This window comes from Notothenia rossii, assembly GCF_949606895.1.
Source record: "Notothenia rossii genome assembly, chromosome: 8".
Taxonomy (NCBI): Eukaryota; Metazoa; Chordata; class Actinopteri; order Perciformes; family Nototheniidae; genus Notothenia; species Notothenia rossii.
The window spans coordinates 75,889,881-75,910,970 of NC_136906.1; the positions used below are offsets into that span (position 1 = coordinate 75,889,881).

Genomic DNA, 21,090 nt, shown 5'->3' on the forward strand with positions numbered 1-21,090 from the left:
TGTACCTGATAACCAATCAGAGCAGACTGGGCTCTGGTTTCAGACAGAGGGTGAAAAGAGGTGCTGCTGCACAGGCAGTATAAGAACAATAAAGAGCTTTTTGAACATTAAAGCATGGAGATATGTCCCAGTAGAGACACTACATACTGATATACACCTGAACATCAGCAGGACAGGACTCTTTAAAGTAGAGACACTACATACGGATATACACCTGAACATCAGCAGGAGAGGACTCTTTAAAGTAAAGACACTACATACTGATATACACCTGAACCTCAGCAGGAGAGGACTCTTTAAAGTAGAGACACTACATACTGATATACACCCGAACATCAGCAGGAGAGGACTCTTTAAAGTAGAGACACTACATACTGATATACACCTGAACATCATCAGTAGAGGACTCTTTAAAGTAAAGACACTACATACTGATATACACCTGAACATCAGTAGGAGAGGACCCTTTAAAGTAGAGACACTACATACTGATATACACCTGAACATCAGCAGGAGAGGACTCTTTAAAGTAGAGACACTACATACTGATATACACCTGAACCTCAGCAGGAGAGGACTCTTTAAAGTAGAGACACTACATACTGATATACACCTGAACCTCAGCAGGAGAGGACTCTTTAAAGTAGAGACACTACATACTGATATACACCTGAACATCAGCAGGAGAGGACTCTTTAAAGTAGAGACACTACATACTGATATACACCTGAACATCAGCAGGAGAGGACTCTTTAAAGTAGAGACACTACATACTGATATACACCTGAACATCATCAGGAGAGGACTCTTTAAAGTAGAGACACTACATACTGATATACACCTGAACATCATCAGGAGAGGACTCTTTAAAGTAGAGACACTACATACTGATATACACCTGAACATCAGCAGGAGAGGACTCTTTAAAGTAGAGGCACTACATACTGATATACACCTGAACATCAGCAGGAGAGGACTCTTTAAAGTAGAGACACTACATACTGATATACACCTGAACCTCAGCAGGACAGGACTCTTTAAAGTAGAGACACTAAGTACAAAAATGAACCTGAGAATTAGCAGAATGTGTCCTCTTTAAAGTGTAATGTGTGGAACCAAACTAAAGTAGAAAAAAAGACATGTGACCCTCATTTGCAAAGTCGCAATCTATAGCTGAACACCAAACCTCCAACAAAGATCCTATTTATGAAGTATGAAGAAAATTCCATAAAGTGAACCCGAGATGAAACGAGTTTGTTTTCCGCAGGAAACTGAGGCGGTGCAGACCTACTGTGATGCATACAAGCTGAACATCAGCTCATGTTTTCTAAATGAGAGAACAAACAACAGCTTGTCTCACAGTCCAACGCAGCAGACAACAACTGTTTGTGTTTAGAAAGTATTGAACAAATCCCAGCAGATAAGCATGAGGACAAAGCGTGTGTCAGAAGGAAATGTGGCGTCCTGTCAGAGCCGCTCCAAATACCCTGAGAAGTTATTAATGATCAGATTCCACATCATTCCTCACTCATACCGGTCGTATCTAGGGAACCACAGACATTCTAAAAGGCCTCCAGGGCCAAGGAGAACTGACGTCTTGAAGAACCATCTTTCTTTTTAAAGTCACAGGACTAAAGCTGCCAGAAAAATGCAATTACGCAAGAGACAGAAGCAGCCAAGCTGAAGGTGTTGGAAGAGAGTTGTAATTTCCAGGAGGAGTATGTGAAAGGCGGTAATGACAAAGAGAGTGTTAGCTCCAATACTTGTTCGAACAAGAGCGAATAAAAAGGCAACAAGTCCCTCATGTTTTTAAATGAGAAAAAACCACAGCAGCTTAAACCATCAAAAATATTCTGATGTTTTATTCTCTACATATCGCCTTTGCCCCATCACCAAGGATATACCTATACCTCTGCAGGATTATGAGTTAACAGTCTTAGCATTTGTTTGCAATACAGATTTGGGTTAACATTTAGGTCACAAATACATATTACTGCTGGAACCAACCATTTTTAGAGAGAAGTGTTAGCATGACAAGTGAAATAATTTAAAGTGATGCTTTTCCGGTTATTACCCTTCCCCTTGTGGGTTATGGAGCTCCAACAAGCCGTGTAGGACAGAGAGTGAATACACATACTTTACAGAGATGCTGTATGAGAAACCAATGTGAGTTTGGAAAATTGCACAATACAAATCTATTTTAGTAGACCTCAACAATGGAATTATGTTCAGTAGAAATGGCCATGACATGGGACCTTTACAATCTTAAAACAATCTTAAGCTGATGGTGCAATAACACACACAGCAGGAGAACCAGCAACTCTGCATTTGTGGTTTTTAATATTTCACTCAGAGCATGGCCAGCTGCTCTTTACTGGACAGAGCTGCACGCACACACACACACACACACACACACACACACACACACACACACACACACACACACACACACACACACACACACACACACACACACACACACACACACACACACACACACACACACACACACACACACACACACACACACACACACACACACACACACACACACACACACACACACACACACACACACACACACACACACACACACACGTGGCTTTAAATAGACAGCGTGTTTTCTGCTCGACTGATCAGAGGAAACTGGATCAGTGTGTCTTCCTCTGCATGCATTCCATCAGCAAAAGTTTATCCGCTTCACTTATGCATATTGATGCCTTACGTAGGCCTGTGTGTGTGTGTGTGTGTGTGTGTGTGTGTGTGTGTGTGTGTGTGTGTGTGTGTGTGTGTGTGTATGTGTGTGTGTGTGTGTGTGTGTGTGTGTGTGTGTGTGTGTGTGTGTGTGTGTGTGTGTGTGTGTGAGTGTGTGTGTGGACGTTGGATAGACGGCCCCCGGGCTGCTACATGATGTACTTAGTGTTTGATTGTCAACAAATAAAATACGATAAAACTGTTGTTCCTGAATATCTTTCTGCATTACTGAATTCTTACAAAAAAATATCAAATGTAAAACATAGAGACATTCACAAGCTCAGAAATAATATAAAATGCTGTAAAAGCCTAATAATATTTGTATGCATGGATAACGTGCTCACACTCGCGCCTTCATGTTTACTCCCCAAGGAATTTGACATAGTGCTACTCACAGTACAGTACACAACCCCAGGTCTCACACACACACACACACACACACACACACACACACACACACACACACACACACACACACACACACACACAGGCTTAAATGCATTTTAAGCCATAATTGAGTTGGAAAAATAATAACAATTAAGCTTGAATCCGAAGCGTGCTGTATGGTTTACACACCACTGCATGAAATCCCAAGCACGCACACACTGACCATAATCACAGCCATCATTTGCTCAATCATGGCAGACGTTCCTCAGTACGGTTTGGCCTATAGCGCTCATTTTCAGGTTCATATTCGTATTGTGTGCTTCTACTGTGACATGTTTACATGCTGTAATGTTGAAAAAGTGCTTTAGGCAGGGGGGAGTGTGTGCGAGAGAAACTCCCTTTTGGATTTTAGCCTTTGCAGAACATGCTGAAAAACCTGTATAAAATATAACCCGAAACATCATAAGAGGGTATTTATAAGGAGTCCAGTGTCACTAACAAAACTGAATGTAACATGTAATGAATGTTGGTAGAAGGGCGTAGTCTGGGCCATGGAACAACCCAATTACATTTTGGAGCAGATCCAAATCACAAGGCAGATACACCTTATCTTTCACTTGCTCAAATGGCCTTGATCGAGGTGCCTAGACTGCCCTATTGTCCTTGAAGCTTGTTATGCGGTCATCTTGGTTGCTTAGTGTCTTGTAAGCCCATGCTAGCCACCGGTAAATCAATGTTTGGTTGTTCTTTAAAGCTTTAAAAAAAAAAACAGCCAATATCTGGACTCCTTGAGAAAAATCCTGCTGCTGCACAGAAGAAAAAGAAGCCATTTGTGTTCAATCAATAGCAGAACAAAAGGGAGGAAAGGAATGCTTACAAGATGCAGCCAAACCAACTGGAGCAGTATGAACAACAAGGGAAGAGAGTCCACCGAAATATAAACCAGCTCTGAGTGACCCTTCAAAAACCCTAAATCCATCTCCATCTGTGCAACATGAGGCTTGCAGAGCGAGGAGGACAGCCAGACATCGATCTCCTTCAACGAGAAGGACACCATATTAACTAAGGGGCGGCCATCTCTTATTCATACGCTGCTCATTACTTATCAGCGCCCTCTCACTCCTGTGCTCTGATAGGATTTTCACGGTCCATTTACGGGACAGGGTGTTTGAGGGGAAGATGGAGGAAGGGCGGGTTGAAGACAGGGTAAATGAGGGGGATGGGGAGAGTAAATAAGAGGCAGGGATGGAGAGGTAGAGGGAAGCAGACGTATAGAGAAGGTGGAAGGCGATCGAAAGAGGGCGAAACGTGTAAATGACAGAAGGGACAGAGAGGTTAGTCCAAATGACCCACTTAGCAGGAGACAGACGAAAATGGCTTTTAATTTACACTTAGAAGTCTGGGTGTGATAATCATGATGGCCGTATGAAATGATGTTTCAAACACAGGAAGTGTTCTAATTAAAGAAGTCCTAGAATGCCTTTGGGATTTTCCATTTCCTGTAGTGTGTTATATTTGTTTGTGTGCATGTAAATGGTCTGCAAAGGTTCAAATCCAGATGGAGTTTCTCTCCCACACACTGCCTGAAACGCCTCCATTGGACTCCTTTGTTTTCTTCCAGGACAGAGTGACATCACTAGGGCTGCTCGATAATGGGAAAAATCATAATCTCGATTATTTGGGTCAATAATTGATATCACGGTTATTAAAAAACGATTATCCATTTACTTTGAAAACATCCATTTATTGAAAAAAAAAAGTTTGAACAGTATGTTTTGAAGTGTTGATTACCCTGAACTTTAAGTATAATTCAACTGAACATTTTTCTTTTTTTTAATTAAAATAAATAATAATCGTTTTATTTCGATTATGTTGTTTTCATAATCGTTGCAAGCCAAAATCGTAATTGTGATTAAAATAAGATTAATTGAGCAGCCCTAGACATCACTTCGTAACACTCGCGCTTCTATAGGCAACACATTTTACGTGATAGGCTCAGGGGTTATCTGTAGTAAGTGGTCAACGAATCACAACAGAGCCGGCCAGCTAACCAATCAGAGCAGACTGGGGGCGTTTCTCAATGTCGAGGACGCTTGCTTGGTAGCACATGTCTTCCGAGTCACTTGCTTCAGAAGCGAGGCAAGAATCCTTCCCGGCATTCGGAAAACGAAGAGTGGAACAGGCTAGCAAGTGTGCAGGTGTGCGTCATATTTGAGGCCCCGGCTTACATTTTCCGCCACAGATTTGGGGAAATTGGTCCGCGCGCAAAGCATTGTGAGGATTTTAAGACCGCGGAGTTTACACATGTGCAGCCTCGACATTTCTCGCTACGAAGGACGCCGGGCTCGGTAGAATTCCAAGTATGCTGGACATTGGAACGGGACTCGATGACATAGTATGCTTGAAATAGTGGCTCTGGAGCAGCTTTACTCGAGATTGAGAAACACCCTGGGCTCTGGTTTCAGACAGAGGGTGAATAGAGGTGCTGCAGCATAGGCAGAAGGAGAACATTAAGAGCTTTTTGAACATTAAAGCATGGAGACATGTCCCAGTAGAGACACTACATACAAATATGATCCTGAAAATGAGCAGAATGTGTCCTCTTTAAAGAATGGGCTTGGACAAAATCCAATACCAACACAGCAAGCTAAATACTAGAAGTGTATTGATTTTCCTTTAAACCCTTTCGATGTGTGCCTCTGGGGCCTTCTTTCCACCATTATCTTAAAATGTTACACCACTTCTTGTAAAAGCAAATGTGGCTTTACAATTTCTACATTTCAGCAGCTAAATTGCATCACACTGTGTCCCGTGAGGAGTGAACTTGAGTTGACCCCAAACCCTTAGCCTACTCTTAAATTAATGAAAGTGTAATAAAAAATGAGTTACATCGTAAATCACTTTAATCATCCGTTAATGAATCAGGCGGGTGATTTTTTGGCAGGAAGGGAGGGAGAGAGAGAGGTTCCGCTTGGATGGGAAAACACTGAGTTAGCACAAGGTTTAGCCAAATATAGCTCCAGTAGATTTACAGTCAATTATTAATTGTGTGTGTGTTTAATATTATTATAAGCCAGATCCAGAGCGATGCAAAAACAGTTTCAAATACTTTTCACGTTTGGACTGTCAGACATTGTACAAATAATAATAATAATAATAAACAAATATATTTGTATAAATGTTCTGTATAAAATTCAAGAAATCTTAAGAAATACAAACTTGCCTTCTTCTTCTTCTTCTTCTAGCAAACTGAAATACACAACAACAACAACAACAACAACAACAAGTCCAATCTTTGAACATCTTAATAATGCCATCTAATTGAGAGTTTATGCTTTTAAATCCCCATAGTGTACAATCCCAAAGAAAACCGGGTTTGCTTCCCATTTCTCTAAAATCACACTGCTTAATCTGTTTACCTCTTAAATGTTTTGAATCTGCCAATCTTAAACACCTCGAGGGGAGAACATCTGAGTACTCAACTGTGCTGCCAGAGATTAGCTTGGATGAAAGCGAGATATATAACACGGCCAAATGTTTGTTTACGGATGCAGTGCTGGAAGAAGCACTTAGATATTCTACTCATCAAAGCCTCCTGATCAAATACTCCACATTCAAAATCCTATTCAAGTCAAAGTAAAGAGGTGTTATACTTAAAACATTACGTAAGGAGTGTTATTCTATAATAATATACTTCAATATGAGAGCAATGTTAAAATGTTGTCAAGGTAACACTGAAAACATCTAAAAGGTATGGAGTAAAGATAAGTATTTCCCTTTGAAATGTAGGGCATTACAAGTATACGTTTAAATACAGTACTTAGTTACTCAATAAGCAACTATGTCCTTCAAACAAGAGGGTATAAAATGTTTATTTTTAACGAATCTTGAATACACTTCAATAAGAGCCTGGTTTTGATTCTTATCCCCATCCCGAACCTGCCTGAGGAAATACACCAGACTGCTCTTCCCACTCAGTCACTACTGACATCCCACACACATGCAGTACATGTGACTCACACTGCACACACACACACACCGACACAAACCGACACACACACACACACACACACACATCAGGGTTTTATGCCTACAGTAGTTCTTGCACTTTGTGAGAATCTGTCAGTGTTCTCTAGTTCACAATTTGCCCCACATACAGTAAACTCAGTACAGGTTGTTCCCTTTACTGTGACTAATATGTCCACCATGTGTTGCATCCCCTCACTCTAAACTCACTGACGAAGCAGTCGGCATAATTATATAACCGAAACCGAAAGCAACCGAAAGCATAGGATGAGGAAGGATTTGGTATAAAAAAAAATATAACCGTTCAAAATGAAGACTAAAATATATTCAACAGCAGAGAGGGCAGTTAACAGTTTTTCAATGTATTACTGTGTGTGTGTGTGTGTGCGTGCGTGCGTGCGTGCGTGCGTGCGTGCGTGCGTGCGTGTGTGTGTGTGTGTGTGTGTGTGTGTGTGTGTGTGTGTGTGTTTGTTCACCTTGTGTTGTTTCCACATCACAGCCAGCGGTTTAACGTCGTGTTTGGCGTGTTTCCCCTCCTCCAAACACTTCATACACACCGGAGCCTTGCAGCTGTAGCAGTACATGTTGAAGTTTTCCGCTTCGTGATCCACGCATGTCGCCGGTTTCCGCGCAGTGGCGGGCGGCAGCTGACCGCCTCCTCCCGCCGCACCGCCTCCTCCTGCCGCTCGGTTCGGCGGCGGAACCAGGCGGTGCTTGGCGAGCGGGCCGCGGGACGGGTGGCACCGCTGCTGGCACGCGTTACAGTAATACACGTCGCACTGCTCGCACATCACCGTCGCGTCCACCGGGTTGCGGTCGCACAGCTGGCACTTCTGCGCGGTGGATGAGGACCCGGTAGAAGCAACGCGGCGGTTCTGCTGGTACCGCGCGGTGATGGCCTCCAGCAGCCGGTTCCGAGGGAAGCCCCGGAGCCCCCTCTCATCCAGGGAGACGCTCCGGTGGCACAGCGGGCAGGTGAGGGAGCAGTGTCGGTGGTGGTTGACCGGAGGAAACACCCGCACCCCGTTTGGAGACTTGAGCTGGCACGGCGTGTAGGACCCGTACCCGCTGTCCGTTTCGCTGTACAGGCTCATCTTGTCCATGTCCAGGTAGTCGTAGTCGGACGAGGCTCGGCTCTGCACCGGGGTCTCTCCGTCCGGGGTCTGCACCGTGATGTTCCGGGCGCAGGCCAGGCAGACATTGTGGGAGCACGGCAGCAGGATGGGGTCCTTGAAGAGAGAACCGCAAACGGGGCATTTTAACTCTTCCTCCATCGCTCCCGTGTGTTTCGTTGGACCGGGGAGGAGAAGCAGCTGCAGGGAAAACACTCCAGCACCGACTGACACGGACAGCTCCCTGCACGGGGCTGCGCATGCGCGAAGGGGGGCGGGGATTGTAGCTTGAGTTGAGTGATCGAGTTAATTTAACGGCTCTGAAACAACACAGATCTCACGATTGCAATGTTATTTATTCATTCATTCATTTATCTGTTTGTTTATTTAGCATTTTGTCTAATCTGTTTTATAATCATTATTATATATTGGGTGTTTTTAATTATTTTAATTATATTGTTTTAATTTAGTTGTTTCATGATTCAAGAATATATTTGTTATCTTTAATTTATTTTTGCCTTATTGCAGTCCTGACATTTTTTAGGTCAACCTGAACTACTCCATGTTTTGAGATGTGCAATACCAATACAGTTTAGAATTAATGGCATTATTATTTAAGACTGCATAAAAATGGTTTAAAACACATATTGGTGTCTTAAATAAGGAAATAAAAATATCCAGCTCATGAGGTCAGAATCAAAGCCGAAAGGAGAAGAACAATGGTGATTGTTATTATGGACTACAAACAAAGATATCAAGTCCTAAAGAGAATGATAGCCCAAAGCTTGTTCACATTCTGATTTAGTGTTGAGTTCATCATTTTGCCTTAGTAGGGCCTGTACATTGTTAAGCTATTTTGAAAAAGAAAGTACCTTCCTTTCTGTTGGTAAAGTCTATTACCCTCAACCATCCTTAAGGCTGGTGCAGTGAACAGAAAGGCAATGATTGTCGATCATTATGTCAACAGTGACAATGGTCCTGATGATAATGATGATCACTTATTGTGACTGCCTGATGCTCTGCATTTGTTCTGCCTGTCAGTCAGAGACAAACGATCATAGTGACAACAAGTAGCACATCATGCATAATAGAAATAAAACAAGCAACCATTAAACTCTGTGAAAATAATGTTAAGATGCAATAAAAGAGAGTATAGCTGCTTACAATGGATGGAGATGTGTTTGATCCTTTGTGTTTTTGTGTCATTATAGCATTTTGTGTTATAGCTAAATGTGTAATTGACCAGACAGCAGCATTAATCCCACCCACTGGGACACTTCTTACAAGTATTTGCCCCGTTAGCGTCCCTTTAAAGATGGATATACTGTATGTCGACGTACAAAACTACTTATCTTGCCTGATTTAACCTTTAACCACAATCTAAGGCTCTTTAACAAGTGAGAGTTAAGTTTCCTCTTGTTCCAGTCATTTTTGAGCACATGTACTCATCAAAATGTAAAGGCAGGGCTTACATCACAGTGAGACAGCTCAGCGTGATAGCAAGAGATAAAAGGTGCCACTTTGACATCGAGTGCAGAAGTTGTAATGGCTTTGACATCATTGTGAGAAGCTCCTGAAGAAAATCCACTAGAGCACTATCCCTCTAAAAGGACAGTCAAAAGTTATTTTGAGTCTTTTCTTTTACTGAATTAAATAGAAATTGTGTTTATACGTGTTCTGTACTTTGGTTCCATTTCAGTTAAATTGCAGTTTTTTTATATTTCACAGCTTAAAAGTGTAAAACATAAGTGTTTGTCGATTACGTTTGTAATTGATTTGAATATTAAAAGTAAAGCTCTATAGAGGAAATATACGAGTACAAAGTGTAATATTTGCCTCTGAATTCATGCATTATCTTTGACTAGAAGTAAACAGAAAATGGAAATAATCAAGTAAAGAAAAAGGAGTTCAACAATTTGCCTACATATTACAATATTTGACTTCCTGCTCTGTTGAAAAAATTATAATAAGTGATGTTTTTAAGATAACATAATGGTGGGGCTATAGCCTACTATGCACATATGCAAAACCATAAATAACACAACAAAGCCCTAAGCCTATTTCACATTGCTCACACAAAGTTAAACACAGGCACATATTAAATGATAAAGTGTCTAGTTTTGGAATTTAAAAAAAACATAAATGCAAATTGTGTCAAGGGGAGAACACTGGGGCATGAACTCAATTGCACGACTCAAAACTCAGACTCAGATAGCGTTTCAAAATAAAGACTTTACTGGAATTTGCACAGTAATAAAAACAAGGAAAACAAAACCACTCTTTCGAGGAAAACTATAATGCGATCTATAGCATAGGTCCGTGAAAGGTCCGTGAAAAGGTCCGTGAGGTAAGCCGATACGTGGTCTTCGAGAGACAACGAACTGACAATTAACAGGAGGGAGCTAACACAATATATACATAGGTAAAGGGGACACAGTTGGAAACAATCAGGGCGGGGAAAATAATCAAGGACGCAGGAGACAGAAAAGGGGCGGGGAGCGTGGAGGCCTGAAATGAGAGGATGAAATAATTAAGGGTATAGACATAAAGCACAAGACAAAGGGACATGACAATTCTAACATAAAGAATAAACTTTTACAATAAGTTTCTTGGACATGACAGTACCCCCCCTTCTAGGGACGGCTCCTGACGGCCCAGGCTCCTCTGAGTTGAGGCGGTCAAAATCCTCAATGAGGCTTTTGTCCACGATGAAGCGGGAAGGAATCCATTGCCGCTCCTCAGGACCATAACCCTTCCAGTCAACCAGTAACTGTCGCCCTCTACCCCTTTTCCGACTAGCCAATAGTGACTTGACCGTGTAAACCGGACCTCCATCGATCATCCGGGGGGGCGGGGGGGGTTTGACGGTGGGAACCATAGCGCTCTCCTTCAATGGTTTTAATTTCCCTACATGGAAGGTGGGATGTACCTTCATGGCCCTGGGAAGCCGTAGTCTCACTGAGACTGGGTTTATGACCTTGGTGATGGGAAAAGGACCCACAAACCGGGGAGCCAGTTTTCGGGAGAGTACGTGGAGGGGAAGGTCTCGTGTAGAGAGCCAGACTTTTTGGCCTGGCTGGTATACAGGGGCTGGTCGGCGTTTTCGGTCTGCTGCTCTTTTAACCAGTTGTGAATTTCTGCAGAGTATCTTCCTAGCCGCAGCCCACACGCGCCGACAACGCCTGACCAGAGCGTGGGCAGACGGGACCGTGACCTCCCTCTCCGTGGCTGGGAACAGTGGCGGTTGGTAGCCATAAACACAGTGAAACGGGGACAGGCCCGTGGCAGAAGTAGGGAGGATGTTGTGTGCATACTCAACCCAGGTGAGGTGCTCGCTCCAGGAGGATGGATTCTGGGACACCAGGCAGCGCAGGCAGGTCTCCAGTTCTTGATTTAGGCGCTCTGTCTGGCCGTTAGACTCCGGATGATATCCAGACGAGAGACTGACCGTGGCACCGATGAGGCTGCAGAACTCCTTCCAGAAGCGTGACACAAACTGGGGGCCCCGGTCGGAGACAATATCCTTAGGGAAACCATGAAGCCGAAACACATTCTGCATCATGACCTCCGCCGTTTCCTTAGCTGAGGGCATCTTTGGCAGAGCAATGAAATGTGTCATTTTGGAAAATCTGTCCACTACCGTGAGAACTGTGGTTTTACCTCTAGAGAGGGGCAGGCCAGTGACGAAGTCCATGGAGATCTCTGACCAGGGCCTGTTGGGAATAGGGAGTGGTTGTAATAACCCTATTCGCGACCTGGAAGAGGTCTTGTTTCGAGCGCAGATAGGGCACGCCTCCACATACTCCTTCACCTCCTTCTCCATGGATGTCCACCAGAAACGTTGTTTAACGATGAACATAGTTCTCTTGACTCCGGGGTGACAGGTGAGCAGCGAAGTGTGAGCCCAGTGGATCACCTGTGGTTGCTCGGCCTCCTGAACAAAAATCCGGTTAGGCGGGCAACCCCTTGGTGCAGGAGCTCCAGCATTGGCACGTATTACCTCCTTCTCTACTGGCCAAGTCAGCGCTCCTACCACCCGGTTCAATGGGATGATGGGTTCCGGCTCCTTGGCTGCAGGCACAGGGTCAAACAGACGGGACAGAGCGTCAGGCTTGACATTCTGAGACCCCGGCCTGTAGGAAAGAACAAAGTCAAAACGGTTGAAAAACAAGGTCCACCTAGCCTGGCGGGAGTTCAGTCTTTTGGCCTTTCTGATGTACTCCAGGTTTTTGTGATCGGTCCAGACCACAAAAGGATGCTCGGCTCCCTCCAACCAATGCCTCCACTCTTCCAACGCTAACTTCACGGCCAGCAACTCACGGTTTCCCACGTCATAATTTCTCTCTGCCGGGGAGAGCTTCCTGGACAGGAAGGCGCAGGGGTGAAGTTTGTTGTCCTTCTGTTGTTGCTGGGAGAGGACCGCTCCCACCCCCTCGTTGGAGGCATCCACTTCCACCACGAACTGGCGAGTGGGATCCGGCATGGTAAGTATGGGGGCAGTGGTGAACATCTTTTTCAGCCGAGAAAAAGCCTCCTCAGCCTGAGGAGACCACACAAAAGGCACCTGAGGGGACGTGAGGACATGAAGAGGGGCTGCAATAGCGCTGAAGCTCCGCACAAAACGTCTGTAAAAATTTGCAAAGCCTAAAAACTGCTGCACTTTTTTGCGAGAGTCAGGGGTAGGCCAACAGGCTACTGCGCTAACCTTCTCTGGGTCCATCATAACCTGACCTGGGGAAATGATGAAGCCCAAAAAAGTGACCGTTTCCACATGAAATTCACACTTTTCAGCTTTGACAAACAACTTATTTTGGAGCAGTTTCTGTAGAACCAGGCGGACATGTTGTTTGTGGGTGTGAAGGTCAGGGGAGTAGATCAGAATGTCGTCCAGATAAACAAAAACGAAACGGTTCAGAAACTCCCTCAACACGTCGTTGATCATAGCCTGGAAGACTGCAGGAGCGTTTGACAATCCAAACGGCATGACCAGGTATTCATAATGTCCTGAAGGGGTGTTAAAACCCGTCTTCCATTCATCGCCCTCCCTGATCCTGACCAAATGATAGGCGTTCCGCAGGTCTAATTTGGTGAAAACCTTGGCTTCCTGAAGCTGCTCGAAAGCGGACGAGATGAGAGGGAGGGGGTACCGGTTTTTAACCGTAATGTCATTGAGAGGTGAGTAGTCGATACAGGGCCTAAGAGACCCATCCTTTTTGCCCACGAAAAAAAAACCTGCCCCTGCTGGGGATGAGGAATGACGAATAAGCCCTGTCTTGAGGGAGGCATCAATATAGTCCTTCATGGCCTCTTTCTCAGGTCCTGAAATTGCATAAAGTCGACCCTTAGGAATGGGAGACCCGGCAATTAAGTCAATAGCACAGTCATAGGAGCGGTGAGGAGGAAGAGCCAGAGCTTTGGACTTACTAAAAACTTCACTAAGGTCGTGGTAGCAGGAAGGAACTGAAAGTACATCCGGAAGATATATTTTTGGGACTGTATCCTGCCTAACAATCCCAGTGTTACATCCCCTGTCAATCTCTGCTACCTGCTTAAAACAGAGATCAATGCAATTCTTTCCCCACCCCTCCACCCTCCCAGATTGCCAATCTATGTGAGGGTTATGAAGTTTCAACCAGGGAAAACCCAAAATGAGTGGATGTTGGGCTGAGTTAAATAAGTGAAAAGACATTGTCTCATGGTGGTTATCATTACATCTTACTTCTAAAGGCTCCGTTTGGTGAGTCACTTTAAACAACAGCCGCCCATCGAGAGCACTCGCTTCAAGAGGCTGGGGTAGAGGTTTAGTTTTTATGTCCCATTTTTTAACTAAACCCCAATCCATAAGACTTTCGTCCGCCCCTGAGTCAATGAGAACACCATGAGTAACTACATTGTCTCTGATTTTTACCTGGATCCGGGTCAGGGTGCGAGGAGGAAAGTCAGAGGAAGAGATCCGGCTCACCAACGTACTCCTCTTCATTGGTGAGCCTCCTCTTTTACCGGACAAGCCGCTTGTGGGTGTCCGCGCTGCCCGCAGTAGAAACACAGGCCTTCCTTGAATCGACGCTGACGTTCTGCCAGCGACAGCTTGGCGCGGCCCAACTGCATTGGCTCCTCCACGGAGCCAGGGGGCGCTGTTGTCCGGAACGCAGGTGGTGAGGGGTGACGGGACCTCCAAGAAGAAGTAATATCCAGCGGCGAGCGTCTCCTCTGGAGAGGTGGATCAACCGCATCCTTGGATTTATTCCTTCTCCTCTCCGTCAAACGATTGTCTATTCGTAAAGCCATGGATATGACAGAGTCCAAATCAGCGGGCAGATCGAGAGGCGCCAGCTGGTCTTGTAAAGAATCCGAGAGACCGCTGACGAAAGCGTCAAACAATGCAGCGGAGTTCCAGCCGCTGTCGGCTGCCTTAGTCCGGAACTCGATGGCGTAGTCAGCCACACTCCGCTGATGTTGTCGCAGCTTGATCAGAGCCCGAGCTGCTTCCCTGCCCGGCGTGGTTTGATCGAAGGTCTTCCTCATAGTGTCTATGAAGTTCTCCAGAGACCCGCAGATAGGCGAGCCTCGGGACCATTCTGCCGTGGCCCACGCTGCTGCTCGGCCGGAGAGATGAGAGATCATAAAAGCCACTTTGGAAATGTCCGTGGGAAAAGCAGCCGGTTGGTGGTGATAGTGTAACTCACACTGCACGATGAACGGCCGGCAGCCTTCTGAGTCCCCGGAGTACCTTTCGGGTGGAGCCAGACGCATGGAAACACTGTGCGGCTCAGTAACCCGGTTGGGATCGAATCCGGTCACCGCTGGAACCGGAGGAGTCGTAGGAGGAGAAACAGCCTGTAGGTGAGTGAGCACACGCTGAACCTCTGCTGCCAGTAGATTAACTTGGGTCGTCAACGATGTTTGTAGTTCCCCCTGGCTGCTGGTTAGATCCTGCACTCCCTGCTGCATGGTGGCCATACGCTCCTCTTGTTGCCCAAGACGTTGGCCCTGAGAACGGATAGCGTTCTTAATCTGATCTGAGTCGGCTGAGTTCATTTTGATGGTCAGTTCGTACTGTCAAGGGGAGAACACTGGGGCATGAACTCAATTGCACGACTCAAAACTCAGACTCAGATAGCGTTTCAAAATAAAGACTTTACTGGAATTTGCACAGTAATAAAAACAAGGAAAACAAAACCACTCTTTCGAGGAAAACTATAATGCGATCTATAGCATAGGTCCGTGAAAAGGTCCGTGAGGTAAGCCGATACGTGGTCTTCGAGAGACAACGAACTGACAATTAACAGGAGGGAGCTAACACAATATATACATAGGTAAAGGGGACACAGTTGGAAACAATCAGGGCGGGGAAAATAATCAAGGACGCAGGAGACAGAAAAGGGGCGGGGAGCGTGGAGGCCTGAAATGAGAGGATGAAATAATTAAGGGTATAGACATAAAGCACAAGACAAAGGGACATGACAATTCTAACATAAAGAATAAACTTTTACAATAAGTTTCTTGGACATGACAAATTGTGCACATACCTGTTCTCCTTCCTGTTCAAGTCCAGTTTTGAATAGCTGTCAGTTTGGTTAGCCATGTTTGCTCAACTTTCCACTTTGTCCTGCTGTTGCTTAAATGCTGTAATCGGCTTCATTTGCACTGGGGACGCTGGGGACATGTACAGGGAAATGTAATAAACAAGGACACTGGTTTATAGTCAAGATGTGCAATTTGGACATGTTAGTAAACTTGAATAGAAAATGTAAAACAAACATTGCTCCCGTTGCTAGTACACTTTCATTTACTACAGAGCCTCTCACATGCTCAGGCTCGGACTGGCCATCGGGAGGACGGGGAGGTTCCCCGATGGCCTGGCCTGTTAAGTGGCCTGCTGGCCTGGCGATCTTTTTTTTAATGTATTGTGAACGCAACGTTGCGCAAATGTGGGTCTGCCTCACACAGGGTGACTGTCTGTCTACATCAGGGATGCCAAACTCAAATACACAGTGGGCCAAAATAAAAAAAATGGGTACTAGTCGAATGCCGGAATGGTTCAATGTTTATTGCAAAACTTATTGAAATGAAGTTATTGCACATATTAAACCTGGAACTAACAAAGCTTAAATGATTGCCTATAAAAACAACATTAAACATTAAATAATCAGTTGCATTCATTTCTTATGGCTCTATCTGCAGCTTTTCCAGAGTCATTTCTTATGATTACATTTTTCCACAGGCCAACAACAGCTTCAACAAAACTATTTCCCTCAAAGAGAAACCAAACATGCCCTGTTGTCTCAAGAAAGAAAGTGCAGAAGGAAACATCCATGGAAACTCAGTGTGCTGCTCTGTGATGCTAGTTCAGATACTTGGCATCTCATCTTGGGTGCAAGGTCATCAATGTTTGAGGTCAGGCTCTGAGCTGAGGAGACCCTCGGGTTTGAGTGATTGTGTGCAATATACCGGCGGGCCAGATCTAATAGTAATTAGAAATTATCCTGCGGGCCGAAATTAAATCCACCAAGGGCCTGATTTGGCCCCCGGGCCTTGAGTTTATACACATGTGGTCTACATAATGTGGCCTGCCGACATGGCCACTTCCATACCGATAATAAATTAAAGCCCTCGATTGGTCTCTGTGTCATTCAAGCTCGGGAGGGTGTGTGTATATGTGGCGCGAGCGAGAGAGAGAGAGAGAGAGAGAGAGAGAGAGAGAGAGAGAGAGAGAGAGCGTGCACCGGTTACTTGTATTTTTGTTGTTAGCATCTGGTTAGCTAGCTGCTAACAGATATAAGGAGCTGTTTCAATAACAAGGTGGAGGGAGAGTCCTCTGCTGTCAGACTGAGAGACTGATAACTACAGCTTAGGTGAGGTTAAGGACTCTGAGTGTTTAGATAGTTAACTTAGTTTAAGTTATCTCAGTGGGTCTCAAACGGTTTGGTCAGCATTTATGTAAACACCTATTTCCATTTGAGGGGGTAGTGATTAGTAAAATATGCATGAATATGGTCTGGCTGGGTGTATAATTTCCGGCCTGACTTATTGTCCCAGTCCTGCACATGCTCATTATTACACTGAATAAACGGGCAGTGTGTTAAGGAGACATTTCTGGAAAAAGACATCCAGTAACACGCCTCAAAACAGAGATTTAAACGACAGTGAACAGGAAACGTTTGAACACTGTCCCAGGTCAGCTGACTGGATCCGACCAATAGGAAAAGGTTAAATCTAGAGACGATATGAAGATGTAAGAAATGTTGTCAGTGTGTCATTTTTATTTTTAATAAATACGTCCATCAACACAACTCCTCTTTTCTAATTTTCTAATAATGTGATTTTAAAACAATTAAATCTTGTAGCACTCGGTCGGTTTAGCTTTGTTTCAATTGTTGTCTTTCTTTAAGCAGACTGCGATGCAATAATAAATAACGTCCCTGTCATAAAGACAAGTTCTATCAAATTCACTGCACACATCTCTTATTTTAATTGCATGTGCTTAATTTTTGTGAGTATTCTTTAATTATTTTTTTTTTTTAATTATTATATTTTTTGGACAAACCACTTCTTCTTCTATTTTTAAATATAGGCCTACAGTCGGAATTGTTCTACCATGACTGGGAATTGAACCCTTAGTCTCACAGTGACCTGGATTTCCCTGATTTAACCACTGACCTATACAGAAGCTTAAGCAGGCAGGATTGATTTGAAGTGACTGGATCACATGACCTTAAGACTGGCAAAGACCAAAATCTTTCAAAAGAAATGAAAAAATTGAAAGTCCTGTATCTCTGTGTGTGTTTCTTTCTTAAAGCAGCAAACTGAAAATCTGTGTCCCCATTTATAAAACATATTGTTATTTAAAATGTTTTTGTTGTGTTGCAAAACAATTTTTAATTCAATTTTCTTTTCAGGTTTTATATAAAAATGTCTTTTAAAAATAATGTATTTAATTATTATTTTTTATCACTTTAAACATTTTTTATTTTACATACATATTTTTTCAAGTGAGATTTTATCAGTGTTTTTTGTACAATAATTATATTATTATTTTATTTATTTCATTATTATTTTATTGTATTATTGTGATTATTTTTTTATGTTATTATTATTTTATGTTATTTGAATATGTGTTCTTGTGATTCTTCATGTCCCTCGGAGTTCTTCCCTGTCATAAAGTAAAGTTCTACCAAAATCCCTTCACACATCTTCTAACACTTCCCTGCTGGTCACTTTTTTGAAGGTATAAATCCTTGCTCAGATATAGAAGGGGGATGTGGTTGGGTCTGATTGTACGGCCATGTTTGGGATTCACAGCAACACTTGTTATGGGCGGCCTGCTCTAACCTCTGAGCAATATATTATTATTATTAATATTATTATGTTTCTATTAATACGTTTTTCATCATTTTATTTATGTTATATTTTTTGTGTTTCGGTGGTAGCACGGTCCTGTAAGGCTGGCCAGTGCTATTTTTTAAATGTTTTTTAAGTGTTATTATTATTATTATTATTATTTGTTGTGTTATTATTTTATTATGTATGTATTTTTTAAATTGTTTTTATTATAATTATTTGTAATGTATGTATATCATTTTATTTGATGCTGTATTATTATTTTTAATGTATTTATAAAATGTTTACTTTTTTATTTTATTATTATTTCTGTACTCTGTCCATAGGATCAATTTGACTAGAAGGAAATGCCCCTGATACTGCTTTATGTGCAGTTATCCTGGCTGGAGTAGACAGCTCCCCATTGAACAGAACAGCAGATAAACACATATTTCGAACAAACCAAAAAACACCTGTTTCCAGTGCACCGTGGCAACTAAAAAAAACATCTACATTTAAAATAGAAAAATCTCATTCCTCTCATATGTTGCGCTTATTTACAGGATTCTTGCTGTTTGGATTTGAATCCTCATGGTTGATTGCTGTTATTGTAAGTGGCTTTGGATAAAAGCATCAGCTAAATGAAATTTAATGTAGATGTGAAACACTAATTAAAATATATAACATGTGTTTTCATGCTGTGTTTAAAAGATTGGATTATGCATTTGAGTTTACAGCACATTCAGTCTACGACCTATTCATTCTCTCTTTTTTATTCCTTCAGTGTTGACTGAATGCATTTCTCTGGAGTCATCCCAGCAGCCTGATGCTTCTTCTCTGAGGATAAGCTGATAACCTTACCCGGAGGCTTTCCTCGAGTCCTCCGTCACATCACTGATTATAACCAGATGAGCTGTGAAGCAGAGAGAACAATCATGTGTTGAATCATGAAGGAAGTCTAAAAATATATCCGTCTACACTGACTGTGGCTGCTGGGAAATGTTTTAAACAGAGAGTGGAGAACTTGTTTTCATGTTGCAACAACACAAGTCAAATAGGTCTAACTGGGTTTTACTGAAAGGGCAACAGAGACATGTTTAAATATTATATTTTTAAGGTTTCCTTCCCATTTTCTCCAGCAAAACAGGATGATGAGTGGACACATTTTCCCAGTAAAGGGGAATTAATCACATCTACTGTAAGGATTTGAGGAGGTTCCCCATGGATTACAGTGTAACACTAGAACTGTAAACAGAATGTATAAATTAAATTAATAATAAAACATACTGACTGTTGAATGTTCAATCACGTCATTAACAGTAAAAGGATTATGAATTGCTTCCTTAACATCTTCATAAACAAAATCAATCATAATATAAGATGTCCTGATTGGGAGTTGCCACAAGAGGGCAGTGTAGTCAATAAAGAAGGACAAAGTCATGAAAAGTAATGTTTTCTGATCTGCGGTGATTTTCTTCTGTTTAAGCCTTTATATATACAGTCTATGGTTTAAGCACAGATACATGCTTTTTTACAATTCGTTGTAATGTGCTGGTATGGGTTTTAGTCATGATTTTTTTTTTAAAGGCAGGGTTTGGGTGTATGTGATAGCATGTACACACCTAGGAGTACTGGCCTACCAAAGACTAGGGACGTATCTCATTTCTGAGATCTTGACTCCTCGAATCCTCGGTCCCCCGGTAGTTACCCGGAAATGAATTTCAGCGCGCCATGTTGAAGGACATCTCATTTCTCTAAATGCACTTCGAGCACCGAGGATCGAGCGTCGAGGAGGCTCTCTGGAGGAGCTATAATCGAGGATACACTGATGGGTCCTCCGCGGCTCGTCCGCTCGCATCTCCTGTGGGCGGGACTAAGACACGAGGCTGGGAGTCGAGGATAGGAGTCGAGGAGGGGAAATCCCAGAAATGAGTCATATAGGTACCTATCAAAATAGTGGAAACAAAAGAAAAGAACCACAAATAAATATATATAGTTAAAGTCAAATTAAAGTCAAATAATACAAACACAATCACACATTAAAAGCCAGATTGAAGAGGTGAGTTCTTTGAAGGTGGTGAGGTCAGGGCAGTCTCTGATGGGTTGTGGGAGTGAGTTCCAGAGGGAGGGGGCAGCGACGGAGAAGGCTCTGTCCCCCAAGGTCCGGTGATTGATGCGGGTGGGGATGGATAGGACGGAGGTTGGCTTCTGATGAGCGGAGGCAGCGGGAAGGGGTGTGGTGGTGCAGCAGGTCTGTGGGGGTGGTTATTGAGGGCTTTGTGAGTTATGAGGAGGACTTTGAAGTCGATTCTTTGACGGACGGACGGAGGAGAGGGAGTGATGTGGTCTCGGGAGCGAGTGTGGGTGAGGAGGCGGGCAGCAGAGTTCTGGATATGTTAATAGAATTGCAGGGAAAGCATTGGTGGAACTACTAACATGGCTGCTGCAAAAAGGTCTATGATTCTGATTTGTTTGGAAAACATTAAGAAAC

General features: G+C 43.3%; 1 protein-coding gene across 1 annotated transcript in view; it reads right to left on the reverse strand.

Moving 5' to 3' along the window:
* trim67 (tripartite motif containing 67) overlaps positions 1–8,864 on the reverse strand; it is a 48,852-nt gene extending 39,988 nt beyond the window's left edge. Inside the window, exon 1 of the mRNA XM_079645502.1 lies at positions 7,644–8,864. Coding sequence (XP_079501628.1) covers positions 7,644–8,441 — 798 coding nt within the window. The 5' untranslated portion in view covers positions 8,442–8,864. The remainder of the gene's footprint in view (positions 1–7,643) is intronic.
* Between the last annotated feature and the right edge of the window lie 12,226 nt (positions 8,865–21,090).